Source organism: Cryptomeria japonica, chromosome 9, assembly GCF_030272615.1.
Source record: "Cryptomeria japonica chromosome 9, Sugi_1.0, whole genome shotgun sequence".
Classification (NCBI taxonomy): Eukaryota; Viridiplantae; Streptophyta; class Pinopsida; order Cupressales; family Cupressaceae; genus Cryptomeria; species Cryptomeria japonica.
The window spans coordinates 747,532,578-747,557,991 of record NC_081413.1 but is presented as its reverse complement, the minus strand read 5'-3'; the positions used below and the strand labels follow the sequence as shown (position 1 = coordinate 747,557,991).

Genomic DNA, 25,414 nt, shown 5'->3' with positions numbered 1-25,414 from the left:
AGAATGAGGATTACATGGGAATTTTGGCTCATAAGAGTTCTGATCTACATGACAGCAGTGATGAAATTTTGCATCAGCATGAGAGAGCAGTGACTACACATGTGCAAGATGCTTCTATTAAGTTGCCGCATGAAGGTACCTGAGATTTGGGTACTAATGGGGTAATGTGTGATGTGGATTCATGTCATTTAGAGTCTGATTTTTCAGATCAGACCTTAGAAAACAAGTTTGAAGATTCATGCTTTGGCATAGGATCCCAAAATCATGAGTTGGATGGCCATGTAGTTGCATTGGAAGTGGAATTGTGTGAAGATATTGTCATAACAACAACTTCTACCTTGCCAGTTGAGACATCCTACGAGGTACATAGCAGCAGTACCTTAGATATTGATGTGTGCACAATTGATTGCACACATGATGATGTTGATCACGAGGTGAGTGATGTTGATTCGGTTTCATACATAGTTGTTGTGACCTTTTCACACATCGCCCCATTGCTAACGGGGACCCCTTCTTTTCTTGCTTCTTGCGTTGGTTAGTTTAGGGTTTCGACAGCTTAATGGGCAATTTTGAGTTTCCCGTGCCCAAGTCTCGAAGTTTTGATCGTGCCTAGTGTCGTTTAGGATTTTTTAAGTTATAGGATCAAGCACGTAAAGTTGATATTTTAAATGATCCTAATTTTGTCTAAGTGTAGACCTTTTGAGCATTAACGTGTTTTTGAATGTCCACGTCACTGATTTTAAAGTGCTAAGGTATTTTAAGACTTTTTGGAGTTGTTTTCTCACTCCTCGGAATTTATTCAAGTTGATTTCGCACTTTATCCCAATAAGTTTCCTTTGTTTCGCTCAAATGTTTGGCAAATTTGCTTAAGTCCGGTTGAGTTTTATTGAGTTTTGAAGTTTCCTAGTGATTTGAGTGGAAAAATCATCATTTTCCAAATGAAAATCCATATTATAAGGGTTAAAAGGTCAAAATTCCACATTGGAGGTGCTTTTCCCCTCATATTCCTGACTACCCATGATTTTCCCCCCACTCAATCTAGATTGGACATGGATTTCCCCTGAAATCCAGACTTGCCCCATTTTTCCACCATTGAGAATCCGTACTGGGGTCGATTTTCCCCAGGATGCTATAATTTTGTCTAAGTGTTAGGATTTTGTCCTGACTACCCTCGTTTTTCCACTGGGAGTATGGATAAGGTTGCGGATAACGTTTGTGATGACTCCACACCTGGATCGATTTTCCACCAGGCCTTTTATGACAAGATTTTGAGGATTTTTGTGTGCATATTCATTCCAAACCCAAGGCGATTTTCCACTAAGAGTGATTTTAATATTTTCGTGACCGGATGAATGTCCAGACTAGGGTCGATTTTCCACCAGGGGCATTTTTGTGTTGAATGACGAAGTTTTAAGTGGAATTTTCATTCCAGACTAAGATCGATTTTCCCCTGGACCCCAATTTTGTGCACGTTAATGAATTTTAATGGGATTTTTTATCCCTACTGGGATCAAATTTCCCTAAGGGGACAATTATGATGTTTTTAATGATTTTAAATGGGATTTTTTAGTCCCTACCTAAATCCATTTTCCCCAGTTGGCCATTTAATTTAAATTTTGAAATATTTTAATAAAATGAGCTTCACTTAACTGTTTTTAAATGAAAAGCAACGATTATTTAAAAAATAAAAAAACAATTAATGATTTCCAATGAACATTTAATGTTTTTAACCTTCTAGAAGCAAATCGATTTTTGCCAGGCAAGTATAAGAACAAGTTTTTTATCCCACATTGCTTGTGTGGTGAAAGTTGATGGTGAAAGCAAGTTTAAAGGAGGAGATCCCAACATTATTTTATCATTATATTTGCCAAGTGTATTCATGCAAGGGAGATTTTTCCTCCAGCTGGCGATTTTTGGCAAAGTGTCCAAGTGACACTTGATTAAAGATTAATTTCATTGCCATTTTTTCCTCGTTTCCAGCCCATAGCGATTTTTATTGGCTGCCATTGGAGTGAATTTGCTACGATTTTTCAGACTTGGGCGATTTTTTGTGAGGCGATTTTTGGAAGAGAGGCGATTTTATGTTTGGGAGGTTATACCTCCAATTTTGGGCGATTTTCTTCCTTGAGGTGTGTCGCCATGTTTGGAGCTTGTTGATTGATGTTTCAGACCTGAAGTTTTGCCTCCATTGCTGAGATCTTACACCTTCATGCTGGCTGGAAAATTCGTTCTCAGACCTACATTGCATTTTCAGTCCATTTGTGCCTTAGGTGATTTTGTCTAGAGGCTGATTGGAGGTTACTTACAGTCAATTTTCAGACCATTTCAGAGCTGTTGCAGGTCTGCAAATTCCATTATTGGTTGTTGTCCTCAGAGATTTTCATTTCCAGCCACCTGTCACCTTTGGTGATTTTGCTTGGAGTCCATTTGTTGATCGTTTCCAAAGATTTTAATCACTTTCCAAAGCACTGGTAAGTCTGAAGTAATCAATTTTCAGACTTGTCCTCAGAAAATTAAACTTTTACCAGCCATACTTACATTCCTGGATATGCTTGCTTTCATCATTAAGATCGATTTTCATCAAGTTTGTGCATATTTGGGTGATTGCAACATGTGTCTAGAAATTAATTTGTGAAGTTGCAGGTTGTCTTCAGATTTGCTGGCAGCCATTGTTGACTTCGAAACGTGTCTTCAAACTTAGTTATGTGTGAAAACACAACCTTTCACACCTTTCCTTAGTCATTGTTGATCCAGTATACTCATTTGCACTATAATTTGAACATAATTTCTAAGTAGAAGGAGGCATTTTCAGACTTTGGTTTGAAAGTTATTGAATTTGATGAACTTAATGATGGTTTTATACCCTAACCTTGTCACATTTTTTATTCAATTGTTGAAATCTATCAAGAGTGTGGATTATTTTCCTGATTTCCATACCCTGATTAGTCTAACTCATTAAGAAATCAGGAATTTTGTCAAGAATATTATTTTTTCCTAAGTTCTAACTTCAAGCTTCGTACAGGTGTGATGTCGAAGTTTGGACTCAAGGAAAGGAGAGAACAACAGAAGATACTTGAGACTGGATTCTATCCAGAATCCAAGATGTCATCCAGATGGAAGGAGATTACGGACACGAACATACATTTCCTGAACATCATGAAGAGTGGCATTTATCAGGCCACTGGATTTCCGCAATCCATACAGTGCAATGAGCTTATCCAGGAGTGTGCATGATGTTATGGTCCTCGCTCCCGAATGATCAAGACTCCTAAGGGTGTCGTCATTGCCTACCTTGTTGACGATGCGATTGCTGAGGTGTTTGGAATTCCACGTGGAGCAGACATGAAAGACATAACTAAAAATAAATATGAAGACCAATATAAGAAGAAGATGGATGCGTGCAAGACCGTGGTGAATAAGGAGTGGATGATCGAGCCTAGGCCTCATCATTCCGAGGCTCTTGTTGTCATTTTATGACACCCTTGGTCCATCAATAAGAATCGATCAGAGATACGATCCATGGACCAGCGCTGCCCTAGTTGATCAAGGAGAAAGCAGAAGAATCATAAAGTGTGAAGTGTTTCCTTGTCCGGAGGGAGTTCCTCCCTTGGCCTTTTCTTCCTTCCCCGAAACCCAGGAACCCTGAGGTTCCGAGGTTCTTTCCGTTTGCCTTCTCCTGTTTTCCTTCCCCAGAACCCCGAGGTTCCGAGGTTCTTTCCCTTTGCCTTCTCCTGTTTTCCTTCCCCAAAACCCTGAGGTTTTGAGGTTCTTTCCCTTTGCCTTCTCCTGTTTTCCTTCCCCATAACCCCAGAACGCCGAGGTTCCAAGGTTCTTTCCCTTTGCCTTCTTTGTTTCCTTCTCCGAAACTCCGAAACCCCGAGATTCCGAAGTTCCCTCTTCGTTTTCTTCCCCAAAACTCCAGAAACCCAAGGTTTTGAAGTTCCTTCCCTTTGTTGCCTCCCCTTTCTTTTCCAGGAACTCCAAAAACCCGAGTTTCCGAAGTTCCTCTCTTTCTTTTCCCTTCTCTTTCGTTCCCCGGAACTCCGGAACCTCGAGGTTCCGAAGTTCCTTTCTCTTCTTTTTCCCTTTCCCAGAACTCTAGAACCCCGAGGTTCCAAAGTTCTCTTCCTTTGCTTCCCTTCTCCAGAACCCCGAGGTTCCGAAGTTCCCTCCTAGCCTTTCTTCCTTTCCTTCTCTAGAACTCCGGAACCCAGAAGTTCCAAAGTTCCTTGCTGCTCTCCTTTCTCTTTCTCAGAACCCCGAGGTTCCAAGGTTCTTTCCATGTCTTCCCCACTTCGGGAACCCGAGTTTCCGAAGTCCCCAGACTTCTTTCCGACTGGTGACACTTCCGGATGGCGTGATTGACACTCAAGGCTTTAAATGCTCCGACAGTGTTCAAGCTCTAACTAGTGGTTATTCTTATGCCCTTTCTTCTACTTATGATTGGGATAGTAAACCTTTGATTTCTTTGGTTCTTCAATCTGAGGTTCTTGGAGTGGGAATTGTAAGAGATTTTAGAAGTCTCCATGGTTTTGTCAAAATAATTCGGGGGTGGCTTAGTAGATTCATGTGCAGTTATGAGTATGAGTTTGTCGAGCTCTTGCAAAGGGATGCTTTCCTCTTTGCAAGAAGATTTGGAGAAGTCACATTGGCAATTCTAGCTCTGTTAGATACCATATGGAGATGTGTTGAGGAGTTTGATTTTGAGTTGAGTAGGCTATCTTCCCTATTGCCTAGGATTGTGATAGACAGTGGCATTGTTGATACTAATGACTCAGAGCTATATGGGCATGAGATGTTGCATGATATTGATTTCAGTTCTTTAAGATTTTTCAGTTTGAGTATCATGGATGGTGACATTTTGGAGTTACAAGGGAGGTTAGTGCAGTTTTCGCATGATGTTTTCACTAATGTGATCAGAGTGGTGCAACATCGGCATGGTGGGTCCCTCCTGAGACGAACATGGGACCCTGGGATACTACTTGGATTGGTGTGGATCACTCCAGATTTTCAGGAGTTGTGGTGGCATTGCTTGAGGACAAGCAATTTTTGGGAAGGGCGGATTGTAATGTCCCCATTTTTAGCACTATGCTTTCCAGTGACTGTTAGCCTGTCCTTGGATGCTCGTAGGCCAATCAAATGCAAAATTAGGGTTTCCAATTTCTGTGGAGTTCTGCACGAGCTTTTTAGGGTTTGTCAGAAGGGAATTCTTCAGTTCTACTTAGGGTTTCCTTATGGGTTTTCCATGAACTCCAGGGTGGCATAACATGCATTTGATTCTTTGGTGAAGTCAAAAATTACTATTTTCAGTAAGTTAAGGTTTGGATGATGCACTTCTACTGAGCTTTCCAAGCTCTTTCTCTGCGTGCGAAGATCATGTTTTTTGCAGCAGTATTTCTTGACTTACTATTTTTAGTAAGTGGTTGTGTTGAGCATTTCTATTTTTAGTAGTCTCGGACAGGGTCCTGACTCAGCACAGTTCAGTGGTCTTCATCGCACAACTTCATCCTTGACTTTGATGTTAATCAGTACTGGAGTTATAAGTTATTCAATTAAATATTATTTCCTTATCCTAAGGTTTAATATTTAATTATTTTATTACTGATTAATTGTGTTGTGGGTGACTTAGGGAAAAGGATAAATATTTGCTACTGATATTATTATTTCCCCTAGTTAGGTGGCATTGAGAATGATAAAACATGTCATGTTTATATTGTTTTAATGTTGCAAGTTGTTCACTTAGCAAAAGTTCGAGCTTTGCCTAGGGGGTTGGGAATAATTGGACGCCATTTTGAGGGGACATGTTTAATAAAATTCAAATGTGTTGGGTGCCCTTGGAGTGTAATGAAGCGACATGTAATTTGGACGTATTTGTGTGCATTTGCATTTGAATTTGGTGGAGCAAAAAGTTATAAATAAGAGCCTTGGGTTCTCATTTTGGACATCTTATGAAATTGCATTGTTATGCTGCCGGTTTAGCGATTGAAAATCTGAGCTTCGAAGTGTGGCTTCCTAGCTAAGTCTCAGTTTCGTACCTGGAAGATAGTACCTAGCTGTGTTCTTGTATTTCCAATGCTATTAGAGAGTTTTTTACTGAGTGTGGAATGTTTTGTGTGGATTTTGGAGTGTTTTCTTGTTGTTGGTCGTCGAGTTGCTGAAACCATATTTTGCTCATACCTCTTGACCAAGTGATTCCTTAATTTTGGGTGTTGGCTCTATCAAAACGTGGCATGGAGGCGATATAGTTTGCAATTTTATAGCTGCTGATTTGAAGAATTGGATTTTTAGTTGCAAATCGTACCTTTCAGCTGGGTTGTACCATTCTAGGGGTGCATTGGGATGCGTGCTTCTGTTTTGAGGTGACTGGACTGCAGGTTTTGTGTTCATGTTTCATCGTCCAGGTTATATCTTTCATTCGCATTTGATTTGGTGTGTTTCCGACTTCATTTGAGTGAGTTATGATCATTTTGGTGTTGCCGATTGAGACTAGTTATGCTTGTTTGACTTCAAATTTTTGGTACAGCAAGAGTAGCATAATTTGAGTTAATTTGTTTGTTGTTTCTTGCTATAGTCTGCATTGAATATCATCTCTAATCTTCTCTTTCTGAATTGTAAGGTTAAGTAGTAGTACTACTAACCATTTCTTGAGTGTTGCTTGCCCACTGCATAAGTGGAAGAGGCTGGCTTAGCAGCCTTCTTGTTCTGTAATTCAGTTATGAGTTCAGTCCTCCCACTGAGTAAGTGGTTGAGTGATTTTATGTTTGTAATGGTCCTCCCGCTGAATAAGAGGTCGAGTTGAGCTTTGATGTGATTCAATCCTCCCGCTGAAACATTGCGGTTGAGTGATTTGTGTCTTGGTGTGTTGTTCTCTTGGCTAGTTTACCGCCAAGTTTCTTGTTTACCTGCTGGATAAGCAGAAGGGGCTGGCTTGCCACCCATTATTGTATTTCAGCTTTCAGTTGGTTTATGGTGCTAACGATCCCCGGAACACTGTATGCTCTCACCCTCCCAAATTGGGCTCTCGGTGAACAAAAGGTGGAAGGGTTCCCTTTAGTTATTTGGATTTCATTGTTCTAACCCTAACGGGTGATTGGTGTGATTGTGATCTTGCTATTGAAAAAATCAAAAAAAATTATCAGGAATATTACATGCACACTAAAGATTTGCATGTTCTCCAATGGCTGAAAGTCTAAAAGACTAAAACCCTTGGCTTCTTCCTCTCCAAACAAATTCATCAATCTTCAATTCATAATAATGAATGATTCGAATTCTTTTAAAGCAATATATATATTTCTCCACAAAAGGGTTTGATTTTCTCCATAAATGCCTTTAATTACATTTAATGATATAACATCTTAATTAATCATTAAAAGTATGCCTTGGTAACTGTGCAATAATTAATTAATTAATGGCCCCCTTTTTATTGATGCCATGACCCTCAATAATAAAGTTAAGTTATAACTTTATTATGACACTTTTAGTTATTTAGTTATAAAATGGGTCATTAAAATATTTATATCTCCATTAATACTCAACATCTCGCATAGCCGTCTGAAATGGGAGTCATCACTGCAATTCCCCATGTGACCAACTGCTTGGCTATAAATAGTAAAGGGTCCATCTCGATGACTTCAGACTTACCATAAATAGTAAGTCTGGAAAATGAAGTCCAAATGAAGCCAAACGAAAACCAGATCGGAGCGCACTGAACACTAGAGAAGATGCAACCCTTAGAAGACCCTCTATCCAACACATTAGCCTCCAAAGGTCAGGATAATAGGCTAATCTCACAAAATCCAAGTCTGCTAAAATGGGGACAGTACATGTTTCTCACAAACCATGATATCATCAAATATTGAATTCATATACTATTATCTGAGTATTGGAGATCACCCCCTTCAAAGTGATCTGTTATATTTCTTATTTTTACATTAATTACCATGAAATATCATAATGCCTTCATAAGGAAAATAGAAAACTGACTAGTGATCTTTGCCTGGCAGTAAGTAGTCAAACCTCTGCTCCAAGAAAGTTAAGACTCAACCGCACATTGCAGATGATTAAGCCCTAAATTAGTTCCACGGTCCACCCAATGAATATCATAATACCTTCATAAGGAAAATGGAAAACTGACTAGTGATCTTCGCCTGGCAGTAAGTGGTCAAACCTCTGCTCCAAGAAAGTTAAGACTCAACCACACATTGCAGATGTGTCATGTCCCCTCTTTAGTATGACATGACACTTTACGTGGATTTGCCTATTCCAGACTCTCGTAGGCAGATGGTTGTGGTGAGAGAGTCATTTTGGCGTTTATTTGGTGAATGGATGGCTCATTATGCTCTTGGAGACATTATATTTTATTATTTGGGGCCAAGATGTTATATTGAGGTGCACTTTTTATTTTATGAAGTAACTTTTTATCTAAAAAGTGCAATGAGGCTTCTAGAAGATTCTATTATGGATACTTCTAGAAAGTCATGGATACTTCTAGAAAGACTAAGAGGCTTCTAGAAGATTCTATTATGGATACTTCTAGAAAGTCATGGATACTTCTAGAAAGACTAAGAGGCTTCTAGAAGATTCTATTATGGATACTTCTAGAAAGTTATGGATACTTCTAGAAAGACTAAGAGGCTTCTAGAAGATTCTATTATGTGTATAAATAGACCCCATGGGTCTCTCATTTGGCATCCAAGTTTATTTTTTCTCTAGTGCATCTACTTGAGCATTTGTGGAGCTTGAAGGTCTACAAGTATTCAGCTGAATCATTGGGAACGATACCTCCCAAGTGATTGCATAACTGAGGGGGTGAAAGATCCTCTGAAGGGTTGCTCTTCGGAATTGGTACTCAGCCAATTCAGGTGTGCTTAATTGGAATACTATCTTGTCAGGGTTCGATTTAGAGATCAGTTGCAAACTTACATCTTTGTTCATGTATCAATGAATGTCATTGTCTATCATTAGAAAGTCTGAAATAGTGATCAGAAATTAATTGCAACAGTTGTATACTTCAAACTCCCATATTTCTGAAGCATGTATGACATATATTTGACATAATGTCAATTCTAGAATTGATGAAAAATTGAGTTGTTCCCTTGGTAGTTAAATTGATATATGTTTCCTATATACTTTGCAAATCAGTAAAGTGCTTAGTTGTAGATTGTATGTAACTTGTTGGACAATATTCCTTGAATCAAAATCATCAATTCTTCCATACATAAGCAAGGGATACTACAGTGGTATCAGAGCGGTTTCCTGCCAGCCTGATAGGGTTTATGCGGTCACCGTACAATCAAGTTTACAACAGAGGTAGAAGGGCTCTATTTACACCAGGTAAGGACATGGGTGATAGGCAATCACAAAGCCCACCTAGAAACAAGAGGGATGATGAGATTATGCAACGTTTGGAACAAATGGCCACAACCCAGGATAGAACCCTACAGAACATTGAAGCTTTGATGCGCCATTTGGTTAGGGGGAATAGGAGAAATGACCATAATGATGACCGTGATGACAGGAGCATAGCAGGATCACAACACGAACAGGGAACACGGTCTACCACAGCAAATAGACCTACACGTCCTACATTCCGTCCGGAAACACCACCACCCACACCTAATGATTTGGAAATAGATATTAGAGATGAGCTCAGACTGGCAAGGCAAGAGTGGGAAGATTTACCAAGATATGTACAGAATGGGTGGACTTTTGACAGGTATCTGAATTATAGGGCTAACAGACAGAAACAGGTGGAAAAACAGAGTGAATCGCAACAGGTCACTAACAAGTTGACATTACCCACATTTGATGGAAGTGGGAAAATGACTGCTCGGGCATGGATTCATAAAGTGGATACCTTTTTATCTTTGAAGACTATGACAGAATTCGAAGCACTCAAGTATGCCACTTTACACCTGGACGGGGCAGCTCATGATTGGTGGATGCACGGCATGATCACGTTGCAGCACAATCAGGTAACCACTTACCAGGAGTTCGTGGATAAGCTGATAGAAAGGTTTGATAAGAAGGATCCTGAGGTATATTTCCGGGAATTAGCGCAGCTCAGACAAACAGGAGGTTTAGAGCAGTTTATTAATGACTTCCAAAAGCTTGCAGTAATGGTACCTGATATTTCAGAGCGGAGGCTAGTCATTTTATTTACAGAAGGGTTAACTGAACCACTCAAGGGGTGGGTTAAGGCCTTTGATCCTCTCACATTACAGGAAGCCATGAAGAAAGCTCGTAGCATGGAACTTGCAGCGCCAGCAAATAGGTTTGGTTCGAAGGGCTCTTCATCATTCAGAGATAATAGAGGGGGATTCAACAAAGGTAAGGAAAAGGTTGATGACACAAAGGGCAAGTCAGCTGCACCTCTGGATAGGGAGACACTTAATGACTTGCATAAGAAGAAGTTATGCTTCTTTTGCAAGGGTCCCTATGAGTTTGGACATGACTGTCCTATGAGGCCTAAGGGAAAGGCCAACAGGGTGATGTGGGCTTATTACGAGGGCTTAGACTCAGATAGCTCAGAATACCATGATCCTGATGATGCAGAGCAGGAACAGGAGGTAGATAATGCTGAACAGAAGGAGGAACCAGAGGCACGTCTATCTAGTATTCAGAGAGAGGGATCTTTCAGACTTAGAGGTGTCTTGGCTGGACAGAAGGTTATTACACTATTAGATACAAGTGCCACGCATAATTTTATTGATGCACGCTTTGTGGAGAGACGTGGACTCATCACTGAGGAGTTTGAGGGATTGAGAGTTAAGGTGGCTGATGGATATACACTTCGATGTGACAGGATGGTGTGTGATCTACCCCTACGCCTGAACAACTATGAGTTCAAGGCGGATTACCATGTGGTCAACATGGGTGACATGGACATAGTACTTGGGATGCAGTGGCTACATTCTTTGGAGGAGGTTACCCTGAGACTGAAGGATATGGAGATACGATTCGAGGTGGATGGCAGGACTCACGTGCTGAAGGCTATCCGTAATGGTGATATCAGGACTATCTCATTTAGGCGGATGGAGAGATTAGCTAGGCATGATGATATAGAGTGGGCGGCAATATGCACCTTGATGCCTCCCCAGGAGGGGCAACATAAGACTGAATATCATCCGGATATTCAGAAATTGAGAATCAAGTATGACAAGGTATTCAGCGAGATTCCACCAGGCAGGCCACCTGACAGAGGCATTGAGCACATTATCGAGCTGGAGGAAGGCGCTAAGCCTGTCATGATCACACCATACCGGCACCCAAAGCGACTCAAGGATGAGATCGAGAGGACCATCAAGGAGTTGCTAGCAATGGGACACATCCAACCCAGTAAGTCACCTTTTGCATCTTCTGTTGTTTTGGTTAAAAAGAAGGATGGTACTCTTCGGATGTGTATTGATTACAGGGTGTTAAACAAGAGAACCATTAAGAACAGATATCCTATCCCACGCATTGATGAGTTGATAGATGAATTGCATGGGGCTTGTTATTTCTCAAAGATTGATTTGAGATCAGGATATCATCAGATCAGAGTGAGAGAGCAGGACATTGAGAAAACTGCTTTCAGATGTCACTGTGGGCATTTTGAGTTTGTAGTCATGCCTTTTGGTTTGACTAATGCACCTGCCACTTTCCAGTCCACGATGAACAAGGTTTTTCACCATCAACTAAGGAAATTTGTACTGGTGTTCTTTGATGACATTTTGGTATACAGCAGATCATGGCAGGAACATCTTGGGCATCTGGAGATAGTATTGAGCATATTGCAGAAGGAGTCCTTGTATGCTAAGGAGTCCAAGTGCGATCTAGGCATGACTGAGCTTCTATACTTAGGACACATCATTAGTGCGGATGGATCCTGAAAAGATCCGCGCTATTGTTGATTGGCCTCCACCAGAGAACCTTACACAGTTGAGGGGGTTCCTTGGTCTATGTGGTTTTTATCGCAGATTCGTCAATGGCTACTCACGGCACGCAGCACCCATGACGGCTTTGTTGAAGAAAGGGGCATTTGTGTGGACTCCGGAGGCACAGGATTGTTTCTTGAGATTCAAGGAGATAATGACTACATGCCCAGTTCTAGCACTGCCTGATTTTACGAAGCCATTTGAGCTTCAATGTGATGCATCGGGAGAGGGAGTTGGTGTTGTACTCATGCAGGACAAGCACCCTATTGCTTATGAGAGCAGGAAACTTAGGGGGCCTGAGCGATCATTTAGCATTTATGATAAGGAGATGTTGGCAATCATGCATGCCTTGGCCAAATTCAGACAGTATCTTGTGGGCAGCAAATTTTGTATTAAAACTGATCATAATAGTTTGAGGCACTTTTTGGGACAGCGGGACCTGAATGATCGTCAGCAGAAGTGGGTGAGTAAGTTACAGGCCTATGATTTTGATATCACATATGTTAAGGGGACACAAAATGTTGTTGCAGATGCTTTATCACGTAGGCCACACCTCACTTCTATGATTCAGATATCAGAGGATTGGCGACACTTGATTGTAGCAGAATATGCCAAAGACACATGGGCCTCTGATATAGTGGAGGGGACAGCGATTGACACCAGGTACACTCTTGTAGATGATTTGATCATTTACAAGAACAGAATTTACTTAGTCCCAGAATCGAAAGTGAAGCGGTTGATTTTGAGAGCACTCCATGATTCACCTATAGCAGGCCATCCCAGGTATTTCAAGACTTACAGGTTAGTTCGGGAGCGGTTCACTTGGAAGGGGCTTAAGGCTGATGTTTTGCAGTATGTGCGTGAGTGTCTTGTTTGCCAGCAGAACAAACAAGAGCACACTTATCCAGCAGGGCTCCTACAGCCACTTCCTATTCCTGACAGGAAGTGGGAGTGCATCTCCATGGATTTTATCACGGGCTTGCCCAAGGTCCAGGGGCGTGATTGTATCTATGTGGTGGTGGATAGGCTGACAAAATATGCTCACTTCTTCCCTATCACTACTACGTACTCAGCAGCTCAGGTGGCAGAGGTCTTCTTCAGGGAGGTTTTCAGATTACACGGTTTGCCTCAGAACATTGTGAGTGACAGGGACAGCCGCTTCATGAGTCACTTCTGGCGGGAGGTATTCCGGTTGTGTGGCACTGAGCTTACACCTAGCACCAGTTATCACCCACAGACCGATGGTCAAACGGAGATTGTGAACAAATGGGTGGAAGGGTATTTGAGGAATTATGTGGCAGCTCAGCAGCGAGCTTGGATCAGATTGATATATCTCTGTGAGTATTGCTACAACACTACATACCACATGACCATACAGATGACACCCTTCAGGGCACTTTACAGTTATGAGGCACCCAGTTTTTTGGATTTAGTGTTGGGTGACAGTCAAGTACCTAGTGCAGGTGAGTTACTACAGGAGAGTAAGGACATAGTTGCGACTCTTAGAGACAATATTGCTAGAGCTCAGAACCAGCAGAAACAATATGCAGACCAGAAGAGGACTGAGCGTAGTTTTGAGGTGAATGATATGGTTTACCTCATGTTGCAGCCATACAGGCAGTCCACTCTCAAGAAGAGTGGTGCAGAGAAACTCAAGCCACGTTACTATGGACCATTTAGGATTATCAGGAAGGTTGGTGAGGTGGCTTATGAGTTGGAGCTTCCCGCAAATAGCAGAGTGCATAATGTATTCCATGTGTCACGCCTCAAGAAGGCGTTGGGTCAAAGTGTGGTGCCTTCTGCAGTATTACCTCCCTTGGATGATGAGGGGAAGTTGATCTTGGTTCCAGAATCCATCTTGGATAGCAGAGAGAAGCAGCTTCGCAGGCGAGTGATCAGAGAGTACCTGATTAAGTGGAAGGATCTACCTGTTGAGGATGCTACTTGGGAGGGTGAAGCCATTCTGCAGCATCCTGCATTGAGATTGCTTGAGGCCAAGCAATTTCAGGAGGGGCGACTGTCATGTCCCCTCTTTAGTATGACATGACACTTTACGTGGATTTGCCTATTCCAGACTCTCGTAGGCAGATGGTTGTGGTGAGAGAGTCATTTTGGCGTTTATTTGGTGAATGGATGGCTCATTATGCTCTTGGAGACATTATATTTTATTATTTGGGGCCAAGATGTTATATTGAGGTGCACTTTTTATTTTATGAAGTAACTTTTTATCTAAAAAGTGCAATGAGGCTTCTAGAAGATTCTATTATGGATACTTCTAGAAAGTCATGGATACTTCTAGAAAGACTAAGAGGCTTCTAGAAGATTCTATTATGGATACTTCTAGAAAGTTATGGATACTTCTAGAAAGACTAAGAGGCTTCTAGAAGATTCTATTATGTGTATAAATAGACCCCATGGGTCTCTCATTTGGCATCCAAGTTTATTTTTTCTCTAGTGCATCTACTTGAGCATTTGTGGAGCTTGAAGGTCTACAAGTATTCAGCTGAATCATTGGGAACGATACCTCCCAAGTGATTGCATAACTGAGGGGGTGAAAGATCCTCTGAAGGGTTGCTCTTCGGAATTGGTACTCAGCCAATTCAGGTGTGCTTAATTGGAATACTATCTTGTCAGGGTTCGATTTAGAGATCAGTTGCAAACTTACATCTTTGTTCATGTATCAATGAATGTCATTGTCTATCATTAGAAAGTCTGAAATAGTGATCAGAAATTAATTGCAACAGTTGTATACTTCAAACTCCCATATTTCTGAAGCATGTATGACATATATTTGACATAATGTCAATTCTAGAATTGATGAAAAATTGAGTTGTTCCCTTGGTAGTTAAATTGATATATGTTTCCTATATACTTTGCAAATCAGTAAAGTGCTTAGTTGTAGATTGTATGTAACTTGTTGGACAATATTCCTTGAATCAAAATCATCAATTCTTCCATACATAAGCAAGGGATACTACAAGATGGTTAAGCCCTAAATTAGTTCCACCCAATCAAAGGCTAAAGTAAGAAGAACATTAGTGAAATGCGCCAAAACACAAGGAAGGCAGTTTCAATAACACAAGTACACTTTATCGACAGCATAGCTCTCATAAAATTCTGCCTAGCACTAAAGGTAGCGAAGTGTTTAGTACACTCTGCCCAGGCAAGGAAATGAAAAAATGCCACACATTGTAATGTCCCTCATCACAAACTAGTCAATGAGACCAGATAGCCTATTTAATTCCCATAGGCTAAATTGGGTCAAAAAGGGAATTAAAATTAATTATTTAATATTATTGCCAAAAATTTATTAAATAATTGATTGACTTTAGCCAATTTATTAATTGAAGTCACTCAGTTGGAATAACTGTGTGGGAACTGAAAATAATAATTATAAAAGCAACCTTGGTCTTTGTGAAAGCAATGTGATTAATAATTACCTCTTTTGGAAATTATCTCAAGGTTTGCAGTCTTGGGATGGGAACCTGAGAAAATCATTTTCGGTAGTGCAACCATCTGCACTCAATGATTCTGGGAGAAATCATTACAGATTCTCAGTGGTGCCAATAATGCGAGATTTTTACAGAATTTGTGATGTCTTCTGAGAAGACAAATTTTGAGTATTGGAATCAGTCGTGGTAGACAATCAAGGAATTAACCATTACTTATCCAGGCCTATTCAAGGGCTGTCTGGAAGTGTTAGTATTATCAGAGCTTCCTATTTTAAGTTTTCAGAAGGTAACACCAAGTTTGTGTTGACATAACTGTGTCAGGATTCAAGTGAATATATTTAAAACACACTGGCACTTAGATTTTGATGTTTGTGGAACTACGTGGACGTGGGTGGTTATGCATCAAGATAACTCAGAGTTGATGGGCACTAAAGATAAACAGAAGCCCCATGGACTTAGTAAATATTTGGTATGCCCATGCTAATCCCGATATCAGGACAAGGAGTTGCGTTGAAATAAGAAGATAGTCAAACACTTATGATTCTGAACTCATTGCATTTATAGGCAGTATCAATTCATTTGGCGGCATCTGGCTGATTCGGTTGTGTCCTCTGTGCTACCTTCTTCCAGGCAAAATATCAGGTATGCCATATCAAGATTCCCATTGGATGTTAGCAGACCCATCATGGGAACATCCCGAACACAGGGAGACCACGTGGAAGTAATATAATTGTCCAGTTCGCGATTAACCCAGGCGATGGGAATACAATTATCGTTGACTGAAGATTACTGGGAGAAGACAGGATTCAAGTCCAGTTTGACAGCATATAATATTCAATCTCTATCCAGTTATGTTGAGCGAACAAACCAAGTGCCAATTCATTTCATAATTTACAATAAATTTATAATATTTCTGTTACACAGATATATGCTGCATTTGATATTTGTAATATTGTTGCACATTCTCGTCCAAATATATTATTTACAGTTGTTATGATTGAACAGGCAAAACTCAAATTAATCAAAGCCAAATAATATGGGAAACAATTACAACTATAGTAAACTACTGAGGAAAAGACAACACTGGAGATATTACACACATTATTAAGCATATGAAAAAATGACGAACGTATTATAATCCACACCCTTATTTTTGACAATTTAAACATTCATTCTCATGAGAGATGGGTTCTTGTGAACCACTACTCATGAAACATGGGTCAATGAGTTTGACTTGAAAACTACACAGTTGAATCCTGATAGTAATATCATAATTTAAAAATTTGCAAGTTAGGCACTATTTTCCTTGGGCTTTGCCATTCATTTCCTCTGTGATGCTTTTGCAATCAGTTGAATCTTGAAAACAAAAAAACAGTTCTAAAGGCATACAAGGGAAGTGTGGCACAGGCTGTTTTTCATTCAAAATCCACAAAACAACTCCTCTCTGCTTTTCAGAGCAAAAAACTACTGTGTTTCATACTTTTGCAGGTATGTGAAGTGGTTATCGTGGCTCTTATGAAGGACTTTTGAAGAAATGCTGTAGTATTGCAAAAATTTCAGTGGCTGGCTGTTACACAGTCTTGAACTGAATTTTTTCTCTTCTAAATGGCTGTTTTTCTAGGAGCCTAATTGATCAACTTATGATGAAAATTTTATGTGTCATAGGGCATCTTTGGTTGGAGATAGTGATGCCAAAATGGAACACCCAAATTGGTAAGTGGATTATACCAAGTAAAAGGAATAAGTTATGTTTAGCACATGAACTCATCTTAGGATTTGGCGATTTTGAGTAGGGATTCGGGTGCCACATTTAGGTTGACTTCAGCTCATTGTTTCTTAATTAGCATTTGGTGGTTTCATGTATTGCTTCTTATATGTATTGGGTGCTTGAGATTGAAGTTTCATAGTGAGTTTAATAAGTACTGTTATGTTGTTTGAAATGCTTCAGATCTCTTATTAGTGATACTCTTCTAAACGCTTCAATTCTACAAGTAAATTGTAACTATGAATTACTAATAATACATCGAGTTGCTTTGGAGTGAATTTTTTCTCCTGAAAGAATGTTCTGCACATAAATCACAGTGGTATGGTATATATAGCTTTTGTGTTATTTTCTTCTACAATATGATCAATTTAATTTTTGCATATACCTCTTATAGACTGGTATAGGAAACACATTCGGCACCTCTAGCCTTGACCAAATGAGAACTAATTTTCAGATGCCACCATATTGTATTTTCTTAATCTTTCGACTATGACAGAATAATTTTACCAAACAGACACAATCAATAGTATCAACATTTAACATTATCACATAAATACAACTTACATTTAAAAAAAGTAGCCTCATTTTCAAACAATGCAAAAAGATCCTAAAACAGTCAAACTAAAGTCTTTATAAAGTTGCAGATATTTTATAACCATACCTTTGAGAAAGTAGATAGTAAGCCATTTAGATGGTAGCTATGGCAGACAAATGAGATCCAAATCATATCTGATAGATATATTTCTATCAATGAAAAGATGATAGGCTACTGTCACAGACTAGTTTGAAAAAAGAGAAACACATTGTCCACGAGGAAACTGAAAGCTAACATGGAAATGTTTGAGGAAGTAATCCAATATGGTGATGTTTGTCAAAAAAATATGAGCATATAGAAAAGCAGTCTGTATGCCAATTAGAACAATGAAACGATGTACATGTACAACTTTTTAGATGTGAATTGTTAAAGCTTGGTAGGGTTACCAGCAAAGCAGATTTATTAATAGCAACAAAAATGCAAACAAAAAACTCATAGCATGAGGTAACCTTAAGACTTATACCACTATCAAAGAAATGCAGTAAAAAGACAAAAAAAACACGGAGATTTATTGAAACAGATGAAAAACATGTTCCAGGTGTAGAAATTATGCACTGTCCAATTTGTTAGTGAGGCAGAGGCCTGTGTCATAACTCAATACTTGAGAATTGGAACATAAAAAAGTTGTATGCTTCAAAGGGTAATTAGTTGTCCATTCAGAGAAATGGAAAGGACTCCTTTATGAAAGGCTGGAGGTATTTACCTTCAGTAGATGACACATAAGAAGCACTAAAACAGCAGCAAAGCAGAAGTGACATACATTCACTTGACCAGATAAAGAAGAAGAAATTGTCGAAATTTTACATCACAGATAAATCCTAAATCTTAATTGGTGATGTCCTCATAATTCCAAATATATTGTTTGCAGTTTCGGGATTTGATGGTTAAAAATTTCTCACAATCAAATCCAGAAACTGCAAACAATATTTGAATGGATTGTGGAAATCTTATAGCTTTGAATTCCAAATATGTTCATACAATCATTATTCCAGGAAGAAATACCATTGGCAATTGATGAAATAAATGTTTCAAGGCATTGGAGAGCCAATACAAAGTTACAAACAATGACTCAAAAATATAATTATTCTGTGAATTGCAGAAGTCTTATCCCTCTATTATGCACTTGTAATTAACTTTTCCAGCATTACCATTTTAAGATAATCTTCTTTGAATAATTTATCCTAAGCATTGACTTGAGCACAACAATATTATTATATTGGTTATATTTCATTCTTACCTGTTTGATGCGGAGCTGATTCTCATGTTTAAGCTCATCGATCTCCTCCTGGTAAAAGTCAATTAGAAAGCCAGAGAGAAATTAAACATATCTCTATTATACTCAAATGTACTTTTCAAGTTCCATTGGCCTACTTCAGGTCATGGGTGGACATTAATCTAACTTGTTTCTTTCCAAAGAAACTATACCATGAAAAAACATCTACAAGACAGACAGAAACATAAATTTACTTGAAGGGCTTGAATATGGCGCTGACACCGTGCAAGCTCTTCCTCACGCTGTGCTTGTTGCCTGGCTAAGAGCTGTAAATGTTGATATGAATTAAATCAGATTCTACAATTTTTCAATGAACGACATTCTAAGAGTGGTAAACATTCCTTTTGAATTCTTGCCAGTATTGAAATATTTCAGATCAAACCTTCAAAATACAGAATTTCTGATTAGTTTATAGTTAATCCAGCTAAAGTACATTTAGTTAAGGACCAGAATGTGAGGAAAAGAAGATGAACTTGTCACCCTAACTAGCTATGAAAAGCAAGGATACTTATAATTATTTTTTAAACATTATTCCTGATATTTAACAAATCTCAGCTGAATGTTATGGTTAAGGACTTATTTCCTAGGACCCTCCACCAGCTTTGTCCTTTTGCTTATCTCTTTATGCCAGTTTATGGTGTCCCTCTATGGTGCTATACCCTTTGTGACTAATATTTATTGCCTTGTTGTTGCAATGAACATTCGTTAAATCTTATGATAAGATTCATAATAGTGCATATGATGGTTACAACACTTGGACTTGACTCAAACTTCAAACTCAACCAGCAGATTTTTTACTTGGATTCGAAAACATTCAGACTCCCCTAAGACTCAGAAGAGACTTAACAAATTCAAAAAAACATGAATTATAGGAATTTATAAGGATTTAAAGCTTTTATTATCCACTCACCAACATATAAACTATGGGGAGCTCCTACATAGCGATTGAACATCTTGCTTGTAGAACATAACATAGCCAATCTTAAGCACAAAGATAATTGAAATTCCTTGGCATATTATATCGTTTCGCTTTGGACAAATTGCTGTATTTTTTTTTGCTTTATCTTTTTAATTCCACTTATGACTTAGCTGATCAAATTTCAAGGGCAAGAGTCACCAGTTTCTACACGTCTCGAACTTAGATTCAAGTAACTAAGTCCCAAGTCTTTTAGACTAGTTTACATTCACCTACTTCAAGACTTGTCAAGACTATTTCCTAGTGATTATTTTAACCATGGAATGTAGCATAGTACTTGGGATAATTTAATAAATGCAATTGTACAACATACAATGATATGGGCTATTATGAATCCTTATCATCTTATTACCTATGTTTTTTTTCTACAGTCTCAATAATCGTTTATTAATTTCTAAGAACATATACAACTCTATTTAATTTAATTTCCATAGAGAAAATTCAGCATCTTGTTAGAGGCTTTATGAAACAGTCATTGGCCAACTGCATACGACCTATTATTCTTAGCATCATACGACCTACTTGTGTTTTTCCCAATGTACGACCTTGGTCCTTGTTCATTGTACGACCTATTATTCTCAACATCATATGGCCTACTTGTATCATTCCCAACATACAACCTTCCTTGACTTGATCCATCAAAATGTATTGAGGACTCCATTCACTATCATCAAATGGCCTCCACCCTTGTAATGTCCCCTTCTCAGTAAGGAGTAATCAGAGGTCCATTGGCCTATTCTGAAGACCAGTAGGCTGATTGGAATGAGGAATTAGGGTTTCCTATTTTCCAGGAGGATTCTTCGCAGTTTTTAGGGATGTTCTGATTGGAGGTTGGCAGAATGAATCAAAGTTTCCTTCTGGGTTTTCTATAAGCTTCACAGTGGTATGACATGCAATCCATTCAGGGGAGTTTGCAGAACTTACTATTTTTAGTAAGTTGATGTCAGTTGTCATGATTACTGGGTTTTTCTAGGTTTCTCGAGTTGAGCTATAGGGTTCAAAGAATAGTCTTTTTAGAGTTGTTTTCAAGACTTGCTATTTTTAGTAAGTGTCATTTCAGGCAATTCTATTTTTAGAAGCTCAGTTGTGTGTTCAGACCCAGCTCAGTTTGATGGTTTTCAGCACTTCAATCCATAGCTCAATTTGGTACTGATCAGTATTTGTTTTGCTAGTGATTTATTAAATATTATTACTTTACTCTAAAGTTTAATATTTAATTATATTGTTGGATGACTTAGGAAATGAAAGGAGCATTTTATTCAAAATTTATTTATTCTCCTAAGTCAGGCGCCCAAGGGTGGAATATGCGCTCATGTATAATGTTCTTTTATGTTGCAAGTTGAGACCAACAAAAAGTTTGAATTTTGTGCAAAGGAAAGGGGGACGCCAAGGCAAAGTCATGTTTGAAATGAAATGCAAATGAGGAAGTGTAATTTGGACGCCATTTCGAGGTGAATTTGGGGTCTCAGAATCTATAAATATGAGAGCTTGGTCTCTCATTTGTCACCTTTGAACATTTTCAGAACTAAGTGCTGCCAAAATTGTGCCAGACCTTTGCTTCGAAGTTGTGTGTTTCCTAGCTTGTACCAGTTTCGTGCTTGAAAGATAGCACCTAGTTGTGAGAGCCTATTTCTCATTCAGAGGAGTAGATTGAGCTTCAAAGTGATGGAGTTTGCTATTACATTTTCAGTTTTCTGATTGATCCTGTGTTTTTGCTGTGTGCTGGGCGTATAGTGGCTGAAGCAATATTTTGATCGTACCTCCTTGTCTGTTGAGCGTATCAACATGGGTATTGGTTCTGATTTTCTCTATCCCATAGGTGATGATGTCCTCCAAAAGGGAGATGATAGTTTGTTGATTTGAATTTTATATTGCTGATCGAATTTTTCTGCTAGGGCGCCCCTTCCCTATCTGCCTTGGGATGCGTGCAGCTGGTCGCGGACTTTGGAGTTTCAGATTTGAGGTTTTGAAATGGTCGCTTATGCCATATTAGTCATTTGCTTTTGATTTGGTGTGATTTCGAGTAGGTTTGTGTTAGTTATGAGCATTTTGGTGTTTTCGGTAGTGGCTGGTCTGCGTGTTATTCACTTTCAGAATTAAGAACAGCAATAGTTGCTTAATGTTTGAGTTGGTTTTAGAGGTAGCTTTCATGTGTGATTATATTGTTCTTCTATTCTAATCATTTCTCTCTATATTGTAAAGTTGAATAGTAGTACCAACCACTTCTAGACTATAAAGCATACCCCACTGAAAAGTGGACGAGGTTGGCTTGCCGGCTACATTTGATATTTTTTATTTTGTCCTCCCGCTGCATAAGTGGTAGAGTGATATTTTGTTTGTAATGGTCCTCCCGCTGCATAAGTGGTAAAGTGATATTTTGTTTGTAATGGTCCTCCCATTGCATAAGAGGTTGAGTTGAGCTTTGTTGTAAGTCTTCAATCCTCCCGCTGAAATATTGCGGTAGAGTGATTTGTGCTTGGTTTTGTTCTTGCTCTCCTTGGCTGGTTTACTGCCAAGCTTTCTAGTTTTCTATTACCACTGGAAAGTGGAAAGGGTTGGCTTGCCGCCCATTATTGTAATCAGTACTTTCAGCAATTTACATCTAACGATCCACTGCTACCATATGCTCTCACCCTCCCAGCTTGGGCTCTCAGTGATCAAAAGGTGTAGGGTTCCTTTCAGCTGGTTTAGTTTTCTTATTCTAATCCCTAACGAGTGTTGGTGTGATTGTAATCTTGTTTAAAAAAAAATAAAAAATAAATTGTGGGGATATTACAACTCCTCATACGTCAACAACAATCTATTTTCATCGTAAACCCACCACTCTCCCACATCATATGATGACCCTCACACATGGTATTACATCATCGACAAAGGCAACCAACCATCATGTATTTCATACGGCAAGGTTTGGACGTAGTATGACAACACATAATTTACCTTGTAAGACATCAGATCGTACACCTCACTCATCATTGTTCTACAGTGTACGGCTTGGGGATCATAACATCCTATGGCTGCTCAGATACAATCTTGTAGCAATTGTTTGTCTTTACCACTAGACAATGTCCATAGTACGACAAAGTGAATTCTTCACGAAACATCAAACTTTACTATGTTGAATACACTGGTTAAACATTCCAAAATCTCTATTTTCACGCTTTGTCAACAATGCTTTTTGCCCCATAAATAATCATGAAAACGATGTGTTGCCCCCAGATCCCCGCAAGGGAAGCTACCCCTTGACCCCGTTGAGGGCATTGCTCCCAGAGCCTCATCACACTCATTTGAATTTCCTTGCATAATCCAAGTTTGAGTTTGCAAAGTACAAGTCATTCTCTACACTATCACAATCAATCTTCCCCCTCGTGTTACTTGATGCTTACTTAACATCTGGAAGACAAATTTTTCATTTGGGTTAGATGTGTTGGCACACGGTTATACTAAGAGGCGGGGGTGGCGGATGGAGGGGTGGTGATTCTGTATACCAACAAAATTTTACTTTGTTAACTTAATATGATAAACATATAACTTAATTTCATAAGCATATCCATTGCACATTATCAATATAACAACAAACTTTTACTTTTTCAACTTATTATCATGTAACACAAATAGAACACAAGATATGCATGGAAAACCATATGGAAGAAAACCACAAAAATTTACTTGCTTATATAATAATCTCTTACAAATTCTATAGGCTTAACCTACTAGAGGCACCAACCCCTCATTCAATTCATGAGCACTTGCCCACTAGAGGCACCAACCCCTCATTCAATTCATGAGCACTTGCCCACTAGAGGCACCAACCCCCATTCAAAATTGTCTACACAGGAGCTATAACACTCTTCTTCAATCTGCTCTATTCAAATCTGCTATAGACTGATCATAAAAATGTTTAAAATCTCTTCAACAATATACTCATAACTCTCATAAATATGCTCACTATTTGAAAGGATATTACATTAAACTGTCATACTTTCCACACTTCTCACTTATTTCTTTTTACCCTCCTCAATATACCTCTTCACCAAGAGAGATGACCCTTCATAAGTATGTAATATTCTTCAAGAAACTCTGCTCAAGAGTCTGCACTCATTTGCCCTTAGTGTCTGCAACAAACTGCTCATAAAACTGAAGCAAATCTGTTCACATACACACCATAATCTTCTTCATTGCTCTACTATTTATTGCTCTAGAGTCATCTTTATGCTATTCTTCACAGATTTGAAGCAATTATTTTCATATCCTTTTCTTCTCAAATCTGCATATATACCCTTTATCTTATCTGTTTCTATAGTATCAAATTTATTCTTTACTTCTATCTCAAAATCAGTTTGTGCTTAAAAGATAAGACCTTCTACACCTTTCATATCTCACAAAATGACCTCTTCTTATATCTTGTCTTATTATGAGACATACCTTTTCATCGTGGCTGTTTGATCTTTGATAACCTATAATTTTGATTTTAATTGTGATTACTTTAGAAACTAATCCTTCCTAGAATACTTTTAGCATATGTGATTATTCTTTAGCATCTAGTCTGAGATCCACCATAATGATCGTGCCATCACTTTTTGCAGTCATCTAGTCTTTGCTTCTATATCTCTCGTGGCTGCATTTCTTACATTTGAACATCATTGCTTTGCCTAAGAAAGTAGCCGATCTTCTTGGCATTGAATATGAGCCTGTGACTAAGGGAGTGGTCCAATTGGATGTCACTTCTATTAAGACAGTAGGGGTTGTTAAAAATTTGAAGTTATCCTTGCATGCATGCCCTGGTTGCACTGTCTTGCAAGACGTATCAATCATCGACCTCCCTACCTTCTTTGCCATTTGTCTATCTAGAGACTTCACCACCAAGATAGGTGGATACCTGTCTTCTGATTGGTCCCACATGCTATTTCAAACAAGCTATGGTACCAAGGTTACCATAAGGGCAGAGCCCATTGCGCAAAACCACATTGAGCCCTACACCCCCAACCCTATAAACATGAATTGCACTTTGCTCGAAGAGGGGGAGGAGTGTACTGTCCGTGAGCCTGCTACTCTTTTGCAAGAGGTCCCTGATTGTTTGTTGGATGAATGGGCCAAGGCTTTTTAGTTTGATCCATTAGCTAAGACTGAAGAAACTGGGCTTGGTACCTATTGTATCCATGAAGAGGATACTCCTATCCCTAACCTCATCAAGACACAAGGAGATTCAGAGGGGTTATGGAGCATGTTTTTTATCGTTCAACAAATAGAAACGGTGCAGGTGCTAGTGTGATGCTTGTTTCTCCTGAGCAAGAGAAATATTTCTTCTCTTTTAGGATTCAGTTTGGTTGCACCAACAATGTCGCTGAGTATGAAGCCTTGATCCAAGGCCTCCAACTTGCACAAAACAAAAAGATCAGAACCTTGCAAGTATTTGGAGATAGCGAATTGGTTGTTAA

General features: G+C 39.0%; 1 protein-coding gene across 3 annotated transcripts in view; it reads right to left on the bottom strand.

Moving 5' to 3' along the window:
- Positions 1 to 25,414, bottom strand: part of LOC131064657 (protein GRIP) — a 289,846-nt gene that overhangs the window by 18,073 nt on the left and 246,359 nt on the right. For all 3 annotated transcript variants that reach the window (XM_059211056.1, XM_059211057.1, XM_059211058.1), the window contains 2 exons: positions 19,195 to 19,266; positions 18,965 to 19,012 (listed from right to left, as the gene is read on the bottom strand). In XM_059211056.1, coding sequence (XP_059067039.1) covers positions 18,965 to 19,012; positions 19,195 to 19,266 — 120 coding nt within the window. The remainder of the gene's footprint in view (positions 1 to 18,964; positions 19,013 to 19,194; positions 19,267 to 25,414) is intronic.